The following is a 9,989-nucleotide window of genomic DNA, read 5'->3' as shown; positions in this document are numbered from 1 at the left end:
TATTTACTAGATTTATAAGACTATATTATAGTGTTTTTACATTTTTAAAAATTTGTCCTATACACATATAATTTAGTAATATGCCATAAAACACACAATAATAGGATTTGTGTTACACCAATTTTAAGTCATATTTTAAACAGTTTATAATTTCACGTTGCAATCACAATTTTCATTAAAACACGTACCTCAGTGGGTCAGACCTCATTAAAATAATAAGAACATGTTTACTAAGAGATCAAAAGTTAAAAAACCCATCACAGTGGGGTCGTGGCATAGTTGGGTCCAGTATAGATATCTGACAGTGATTAAAATCACTATCATAAAAAACGCTTCGATGCGAATCTGTAGATAGTGTTTAATTTAAAAAAATTAATGGATTATTCCAAAAGCTACATGATCTCCTATTTCATTATTTATATTCTGATTACAAGTTTTATGATTTAGAAGAGTAATATATGAATAAATAAATATATATATATATATATATATATATATATATATTAATAATATATAAATATAAATAGAACTTATCTCAAAAAAAATATAATGATCCATACAATTTTCAAAAAGTTAAAAATATAAAAAAGAATTTTTTTACAAAAATCGTACTTTTTTATTAATTTTGATGTCTGTTTTCACCATGAACACAAATTAAAGTCCGGAATTTTTTTTTTCCATCATAAAGTTTATTACATTAGCTTTAATTTAAGATATATATAAAAGTGTCAGTATTTCCGTAACAATTTCAAAACTTAAGTTGAAAAAGATCTACTTTCTATATGCATTTTTAAGTTTTGAACCCCTCCTGTATTAAGGGAAATGGTCCGATTTAAAAAAAAAGTAAGTCGAACGAAAGAAGTATATAAATATTATTTCTCATAAAAAAATTGTATTGATCCATATATTTTTCTAAAAGTTATAGCATTTTAAAGTTAAAAATGTAAAATATAAAATTGAGAATTTTAACACAAAAATAAAAACACAGATACGGTATCCATTTTCACCGTGAAGACAAAATAAAGTCCGGATTTTTTTGTCCATGATAAAATATATTACATAAGTTCTAATTTAAGGAATATATAAAAGTGTCAGAAAAAAAAAGTGTTGAAAAAGTTGTCATTTTAAATTCCCTCCTGTGGGCAGGTAAAGGGTCAAATTTATAAAAAATATATAAAAATTATAAGTAAAGACATCATACAACTATAAAAAAAAAATTATATTGATTTGGTCATTTTTGAAAAAGTTATGGCAGTTTTAAGTAAAAAAAAATGAAAAAATTTTGAAAATTAGCGTATTTTAAATTTGTAATTTTTTTGGAGGTTTCCCTCATTTACGGGGAACGAGGGATTTTTTTTCAATTTTGAAGGGTAATGTCTTCGACTAGATACGATTTATGATCTTTTGAGGTATCGTTGAAAGAAATCGGTTTGGTTATATCTTAGAAAAAGTGGTAACAGACACAAAAAAAAAAACATATCATAGTAAAACCAATAGCTTCTCAGCTTCGCATCGAAGCTAAAATAAATTTATTTTAATTTTATATATATAGTAAAAATAATTTATTAATAATTTTACAAAAATTCTCTTCCAATAAAATATTGAATAAATATTTTTCTATCGACGAACAGGGGCGTGAAAGACTCTTGTTTGTGACTGTGGGCACACATCTTAAACAATGGCATTAACATTTTATTAAAATATCAATAGCTGCTTTATTTCTAAATATAAAATTATAAGCTCCTACTTTTAAATATAGGGATATAATTTTTCGGGTTAATTACATATATAATTCAGAATATCTAATCTAATTAAAACCTTCGAAAAATAATTAAATTAAAGAAAATAACAGTTAATAGATAACATTACGTGTTATCAACACATACTTTCCTGAAGTCAGTATTTGCTTATGATCCAATTTTTCATAATTTTTTTGGCAATGTATAGGAAAATTGTATTGATAAATAAATCAAACTTTTAATTATTAATTTTTACTTAAAATATTTACAAATTCTTTCCCTTTAGTATTTTAAAAACTGAGTAGCTTATACTAATAAATAAATTCTTAGAACTATAAATGTTAAAAATGAATTTAAAGAAGATTATTAACTAAGTTGTACGATATGTATACTTTATTTAACACTCATATTTTTAAAAATCCTCAACAGTATATAATCGTTTTTAGAAACATATTTATACGATCAATTAATAATCCAAAAGATTCCTCAAAAATAAAGAGTCAACAATATACGAAATATTTTATCTTGGATTTTGAAGCGACTTGTGATAATGGTCCACATTTGCTAAGACCACAAGTAAGTGAATTATATTATATATAGACAAAAATTATAAATATTTTTAATAAATAATTCACATGTGAAATACACTTCAATTAGACTTTGAAAATTTAAAATTTTTATTAAATTTAGGAAATAATAGAATTTCCTTGTATTGCTGTCAATTTTTCTAATGGATACTTTGAACGTGTATCTTGTTTTCATTCTTATGTTAAACCAGTTATAAATCCAAATTTAACTGAATTTTGTACTCAACTTACAGGAATTAGTCAGGTTAGTATATCTTTTTAGAAAAATGAATTTATTTTAATAAAAAATATTTATTATTGATGTTTTCAGTTTATATAACTTATTTATACTTCTCTTTATACCTAAATTTTAAAAATAAGTTTGTATGAAATGAAAATATTATATTTCCATGTGTTTATCTATAATTTTTACAGAATGAAATAAACGAAAGCCCAAATTTTGACAAAGTATTTCAAGAATTCTGTAAATGGTATGAAAGACAATCAAGTATTGTCCAAGACAAATGTATTATAGTTACTTGTGGTAATTGGGATTTAGGTCGCATTTTGATAGAACAATGTAAATTATCTAATATTTCCATACCAAATTTTATGCATAAATGGATCAATATTAAGAAAGTAAAACTTTAAATTGATTTTACCTTAACTTTTTGTAATTATCTTTTTTTAAAGTTATATGCATACACTTTGGGTAATTATCCTTATGGTATTAAAAATATGATGATATCATTAAATCTGAAACATACTGGATCATTTCATAGTGGAATAGGTATGGTTATTTAATTATAGTTTTTTTATTTATACAATAATTTTATACAAATAATTGAATCTATCTATTTTTAGATGATTGTGAAAATATTGTTTCTATAATGAATTGTTTAGCTCAAAAAGGTTGCATTTTTAAATCAACAGATAGGTTAATAAATGTATGAGTATTAGGAACTTTATAATAAGTTTTATTGTATTATTTAAAATGGCTTTTGATTAAAAAAATATTCTTGATACTTAAAATTTATATTTGTAATTTTGTGGTTTTATGGCTAGTCATATATATATATATATATATTTTAGTACAATAATTTTATATTGAATTGAAAGATTTTTTTTTTTATTGAACTATTTAAAATATAGTTCCATGCCTTTTAAGTAAAATATAGTCATTTGGTTGCAGAACATTTCAAACACTTTAAGAAACTATGTATCCTTCCTAGTAGAGCAATTAGATAGCTATACTCACCAATCTTATTGTATATAATTTTTTATATGAACTGAAATTATTATTTATCATGGGTTCAACTAGAACAAAGTTTTATTTTTTAAAGGAAAATAGTCTCTCAAATTGCCTCTTTAGATACCTATTGATAGATACTAATCTGATAAAATTTTTATTTAAAATATTTCTATAAAACAAAATATACAATTTTTACTTGATAAAAATATTCTAATGAAATTATTTTTTTAAGGTTTACTCTCAAATATAGGAGTAATAATATATAGCGCAATAATCACTATATAGGTGTTCCACAATGTTGTTTTGACAAATCTAAAAACTTTGATTTATTAAATATTTTGTGTACCTTCATTAAATAATTATTTCTGTTATGGATTATTTCAAAGCATGTCTTTTATAATTTATCTATATTTAATGAGTTCATACATTTTAATACATAGAGTGGATATGTAGTGTGAGTGGGTCAGCTTATAATGGTGTAGGGGCACTCCGCCTGCATTACCTACACACTTTATATATTAAAATGCTTGTAACTCATTAAGTACATATGCTGAAGTTATTATTAAACCATCAAATTTTTTGTAAGAAAATGGCAACAAAATGACTATTTTGAAATTAAAAAAAAAATAAATTATTATAAGAGATAAATGTTAAAAATATACTTCTAATGTTGTCAAAAACTATAAAAATTATTTAAATGAAAAGTAGTGCAAAATATTCAATAGATAGAGTTATTAGATTTTTCAAAATATTGTGGACTTCTCTGTATATAATATCACAGTCTCTATTAGTATTTTAGAGAGGACCCTCTCTGTTCTAATATTAGTTTTAAACATTTTTCGTGGTTTTGTGATTTGGATAGACTAATCACCCTTAAAGTAATTCCTGGCAAATGTAGTTTTAAGATGCCCTGCTGATACTGTTTAGTGGTGTAATTAGAATTATATCTAGGTAGGAGTATTGATAATATTAGACAATTTTTCCTTTCTTAATGAAGAAAGTTATATATTTGACATATTACTTTTGTTAAAGGGGATATGATACTCTTATTACTCTGTAATTATGTCAGCAATACTGTTGGTACCACTGATATAAGGTTTTTTTCATCTTTATGGGTGCTTAAAGAGGCCGTTTCTTTACTTTATATAAAATTTGTTTTGAAGAAAACAATGGTATATATGATAAGTAAAAAAAATTGTACATTCTTATCTTAGTGAACTAAAAATTGTATTTATTTATAATACATAATATTGTATGATGAAAAATATTAAATCAAAAATTTAATATAAAACTTGACTGCAGTTTTTTTTTATATTAAAAATTATACAAGTTTGTACAATTTTTTGTTTGACTATATATATTGAATTGTTAATATAAAATTCAATAGCATAGAAAGATTCAAACTTGTTCATTTTTATATTTGCCTCTCCACATCTTAGGTAAAGGTACAACTGCAGGGCAAGGAACCTGTCCAAATATTTCACAAATGCAATGTTTTTCACACATATAGCCAAAATTGGCAGGATTATCTTTTTTTTCTAGTGCTGTGGCTTCCATTTTTAAAGTTTGTTTTTCTTTACCAAGAACTTGCAGCACATGATCATGAATTTTATCTTTGTCACAGTCATCAACATCTATTAGCATATCACTACCATCAGTAAGATAACATCTAAAAAATGTCAGTATTTTTACTGGCTATAAAATATTATTTATTATATAAATGTTCTTAGAGTTACCTAATTAGGGGTGTTGGAGTCATATTCTTTAATGTTATAACTTGAACATTTGGATTCTTAAATTGAATTTGAGGCAAATGCCAAAAAACAAATTCACGGGTACCTCGATGATTGTCGCCTAGTGTATTATAGTGAATTGAGAATATTTTAACTCGTTCTTTAAAAATGATATTGCCTGCTTCTAAATATTGAAGTGTTCTCCGAATTGGAGCAGCGCCTTTCATAAAAGGCATGTTAAAAAAAAATCTATTTGAGCTGTTTAGAATTTATTTTAATTTTTATAAGAGTATACCACGAAAATATTCAGATTATTTTATCCACAATAATAAGAAATAATATGTCGACACAAATCACAAAAATTTTCTTAACGTATTTCAATTTCTGTAATTTTTGTTATCAAATACAAAAGTTTTACCTATGATACAAAAATTGTTAATACTTATCATACCACATCTATTAAATCAGTGCAAATAAAAGGTTGTCTTACCGGGCTACACTGCCAATACTTAATGGTGTCCTTGTAACTGTATCGATATGAATCCATGCGAGTTGAAGAGTCCGTCATTTAATATTCTAAAGCCTTCTTCATTTGGTTGGAACAACGGTAGTCATGTTCTTATAACTTACAGTTTATTTTTTGTAAAAAGAATAAAACGCATTTTTTTTTATAATTAGAGTATAACAATTTAAAACGTTTCAAAGGTACGTAGTGTATAGGAAATATAATTTATTTGTTTTGTTAAAACTTCGTGTTGAATGTATTTGTCATTTGGTTGATGCAAATGGATAAATATTCACATGATATTTAAGGGATCTAATGGTACAATTTTCCTTTACGATGTTATGTTAACAACACATGTAAATACGCTAATTTTAATGTTTTATTAAAAATCATTTTTAAAATTCATACTCTTCTAAATCTGAATTAAAATAGATTTTTCATATATTTTTTTCATTTTATTGATTATCATTCTATGAGGAATTTTTTTTATTACGGTTAATATTTTTTGATCAAGAAAAAACGATTAATAAATCTTAGTAAACGGTTTTTTTTTATTCTTAAAATTTATCAATTAAGACAATTATTAGTAATATTGATTTTTGAAATTAGAGTACGTTTATTAAATTTTGTTTATAAATTAACTCCAGATGTTAGTTTTATAAGGCTCATATTTTAAATTTTCAATTTTTTGACGCATTATCAAATTCATTGTACCCAAGTTTATCAAGTACAATGGCCCGAAATAATGTCATATAAAAAATGGTATTAGTAATATATTGTAGTTAACATTAACAATGTTAACTTATTGCTTTGGCCAAATATATTGTTTTTTCAAATTTTCTTTAACTTATGTAATTTGTGATAAAGTATATAATAGCCTCTTTTTTTTTTTTTTTTTTTTTTTTAAATGGTAGGTGTACTGTGAATGTGTGTATGTATATAAATACATTTGGTCATAATTGATTCAGTCTGCGTGTTACTATAGTATATAAATTATTATACATATAGCGTCTAAGCAGACACATAGAAACACATTACTTATATTTTTATTAGGATAATTTTTGTTATCTTATTGCATAGTGATGTAACATTGCTTTAAAAAACAGTTCTTTAAAATTTTGACTTCGTTTTTCTGGAAAAATCAAAAATTAAATGTATAATTTTTAGTTCAATAGGTTGAATATTGTAATATTAATTATAATATTTCAAAAATATATAATAAATAAGATGAGTTGTTTTTTTTAAGTAGTGGTTACAGGATTGGAGATAAGTTACCTAAACTACTTTTTCTTTAAAAATTGGCTTACATTATAAAATTGCTGATCTGATTTTTAATTTAACTAATTTTAAACTAGTTTTAAAATTAATTAAAATTTAATCTTTCATTAGCATAGATATACAAATTTAGTCGCATTTTTGTAACTTTGCCTATTACTTTCAGCCTTGTATTAACAAAGTCTTAAAAATTTGTGTTGCATATTGTTATTTTTACAATTTATAATCAATTGTTTATTAATTAAATTAAATTTTTTTTTTTCAGTTAAAATATAACTTGGTGAAGAATTTTTGACAAGAGTGCCTTTTTAATAAAATAACATCAAATTCCATTCTAATATCTAAAATTTTATTTTATTTTTATTATTACAACAAAAAATTTGAATGCTCAAATCATTTGGCAAAGTAATAGGCCAAATTAATTAATATTTGCAATGATTACATCAAATTAAATTGTGTCCACAATTTATTAGTAATAGAAAAACTGACTGCAGTTTTGTGTTTTGTATAAAAATACAGAAGTAATCATATCTTAGTTAAAATAGTAGTGCTTCATTATACTACTGAGTACCCTTTGTAAATGTAATAGAAGTTTAATTTAGTATCTAAGATTGTAAAATCAATTTTTGATAGTTAAGAATTTGAATTTTACAATTTTTTTTTAATATTTTTGCTATTATTTTTTTAGTTATACCATATTAAATTCAGAAGAAATAATCCTATAAAACTATTATAATTATATCCATTTAGAATTTAGAATCGTTTATGTAGTGTAAAGGTTATACAATAAGTAGGACATATAAATTTATTAATCTGTGGTTCAATAAGTTAAAAAATTAATGTTTTACATCATTTCAAAAAAGCAATTTGGAAATGCCAGATGTAAGTTAGTTAAATAGGGTTTTTTTAAAATACTTCATTATTTTCATGATTGAAATGTCATGGTGTTATATTCTAAATTAATTTTTGGTTTAAGTAAATTAATTAGGATACGCTTAAGTCTCAAAAATCCCCTTAAAAAAATTAAAAATTAGTAAAATGTACTGAAATTTTGTAGTTGAATTCAGTAAAAGAATCTGAGTGTGAAGTATACAATAAATAATTGAACAATAATTGTTGTATTGTTTATTGTTGTTGTTGGGCTAACAACAATACAGTTGAATTTTTTGTTAAATTATATTTTTAAAATAAAAGCCAGAGTACAGTAATATTATATTTTATTACCTCTTAGATAGTAATAACAAAAGTTGAAAGTAATTATATATTTGCTGTTTCATAATTAAAAAATGATTGAAGATCCCTGGTGATAGTTGGATTCAATAGTAAGAAATTTTTATGCCATATGAGTTTAATCAAATAAATGTTATGGAATTTAGAAATCTGTTGGTTAACTATTTATGTATTGAATTTTTTTACTATAAAATTCCTGTTAATCTAATATTTTAAATTTGGCCTCTTTATTTATCAAATTTATCTGAATGTTCATTCTCTAAATACGCTTTCGTAGTTGAATCTGTAGTCAATTTTCATTTACTATCATTATTAAAATAAAAGAAAAATTATTATGTAAACGTGGAAAAAAAATTTAACCAATATATAAATTTATGACAAAATTTATGCATTGTACTATATTTATTATAATATATTAAAAGTTCTATTAAATTTAGTAAAAAAAATGCAAAGTATATATAAGTTTTCGTTAAGATATTTTAAGTTTTATAATAAAAAAAAAAATTAATTGTAATACTTACACGATTAAAAGGACTAAAATATTAAGAGAATTAAAAATATTTAATTTATTTGCTGAATATATTTCATATTTATTATTCATTTGAGTATATATATATATATATATACTTGAAAAATACTATTAAAACTATTATATATAAATATATACATATGAAAAATATTTGTTATATTTCTCAGTTTACATGAGGTTAAATTTCATTTTAAAGAAATAGTTTTGCACTACAGCGCTCTTTACAGCGAAATTTTAGCTGTCAAGTTCTATCTATGTGCTAGATAAAATAATTAATAAATTCTATTTCAATTTTTCAGTTGAACTTTATGATTAGTATTTATTAAATAACAGAATTATCTGTAAATTATCAATTCCATTTGTGTTGTAGTATTTTGCACTACAGCGCTCTTTACGGTGTTTTTAACTGTCAAGTTCTATCCATGTGCTAAATTAACTAAAAAAAAAAAGTTGATCAACTTGATTTAGTCTCAATTTGTGAATTTTTTTTTTTTTACATACAAAATTTTTATTTGATTATAGAGAATATTTTTAAGTTTATTATATATATAAGTTAGGACAAAGTTAATAATTTTATTTATTTGTTTGATGACAATCTGTTAATAAACATAATGATAATATTTTGTGTCTTTCATCACAATTATTCAGCTTTAAATGATACACTAAACAAAGCTAAACCAGTAGTTGAAGACTACTGAAAATTGTAATACATCTTATAATTTTTTTTAAGTTAAATATATAAAAATGAAAAAATATTTAAACTTATTTTAATTTTTTTAATGTTTGACCATGTATTAAATTTTGGCATGAAGTTCAAGATAAATAAAAATTGTTTTATCAATACTTTTTGAAAATGACTGCTAAAGTTTAACGCCATTCAATTTTGTGTTAATATTACTGGTTTTTTATTTTCAGTATTTACATTAACTTCTGTAAAAATAATTTGAACAGTAGGATTTTTTTCTGAAAATATTTTAAATTTATAGTTTGTGTAGTGTGCTATTTTTGGAAATGAACTGCTAACATGTACTGGGGCGTTGCAACATGCAAATATTTAAAGACCATTTAAATTTTAGCTTCGATGCGAAGCTGAGAAGGTATTAATTTTACTATGATGTGTTTTTTTTTTTTTTTTTTTTTTTTTTTTTTTTTTTTTACGC

The 9,989-nt window shown here is 23.0% G+C and overlaps 2 protein-coding genes across 3 annotated transcripts; one reads left to right on the top strand and one right to left on the bottom strand.

Annotated features, from left to right (window-relative positions):
• The first annotated feature begins 1,947 nt into the window (after positions 1–1,947).
• On the top strand, positions 1,948–9,584 carry LOC126898079 (ERI1 exoribonuclease 3-like). Of its 2 annotated transcripts, none has more exons than XM_050672036.1 (5): positions 1,948–2,315; positions 2,430–2,570; positions 2,741–2,944; positions 2,999–3,095; positions 7,336–9,584. In XM_050672036.1, exons 1-5 carry the CDS (start codon positions 2,124–2,126, stop codon positions 7,344–7,346), a joined length of 645 nt encoding a protein of 214 aa, XP_050527993.1. In that variant the 5' UTR covers positions 1,948–2,123; the 3' UTR covers positions 7,347–9,584. The 2 variants fall into 2 exon arrangements, with proteins under 2 accessions (XP_050527993.1, XP_050527986.1); XM_050672029.1 differs by lacking the exon at positions 7,336–9,584 and adding an exon at positions 3,170–3,701 and having other exon boundaries at positions 1,949–2,315.
• On the bottom strand, positions 4,760–5,703 carry LOC126898113 (probable 28S ribosomal protein S25, mitochondrial). The gene is made up of 2 exons (XM_050672065.1): positions 5,294–5,703; positions 4,760–5,226 (listed from the first exon to the last, which is right to left on the bottom strand). Exons 1-2 carry the CDS (start codon positions 5,524–5,526, stop codon positions 4,956–4,958), a joined length of 504 nt encoding a protein of 167 aa, XP_050528022.1. The 5' UTR covers positions 5,527–5,703; the 3' UTR covers positions 4,760–4,955.
• Positions 9,585–9,989: the final 405 nt, after the last annotated feature.

The sequence above is a fragment of the Daktulosphaira vitifoliae genome, unplaced genomic scaffold, assembly GCF_025091365.1.
Source record: "Daktulosphaira vitifoliae isolate Bord-2020 unplaced genomic scaffold, ASM2509136v1 Scaffold_1, whole genome shotgun sequence".
Taxonomy (NCBI): domain Eukaryota; kingdom Metazoa; phylum Arthropoda; class Insecta; order Hemiptera; family Phylloxeridae; genus Daktulosphaira; species Daktulosphaira vitifoliae.
Note: the sequence above shows the minus strand (reverse complement) of the source record. Positions and strands in the feature narration are given on the sequence as shown.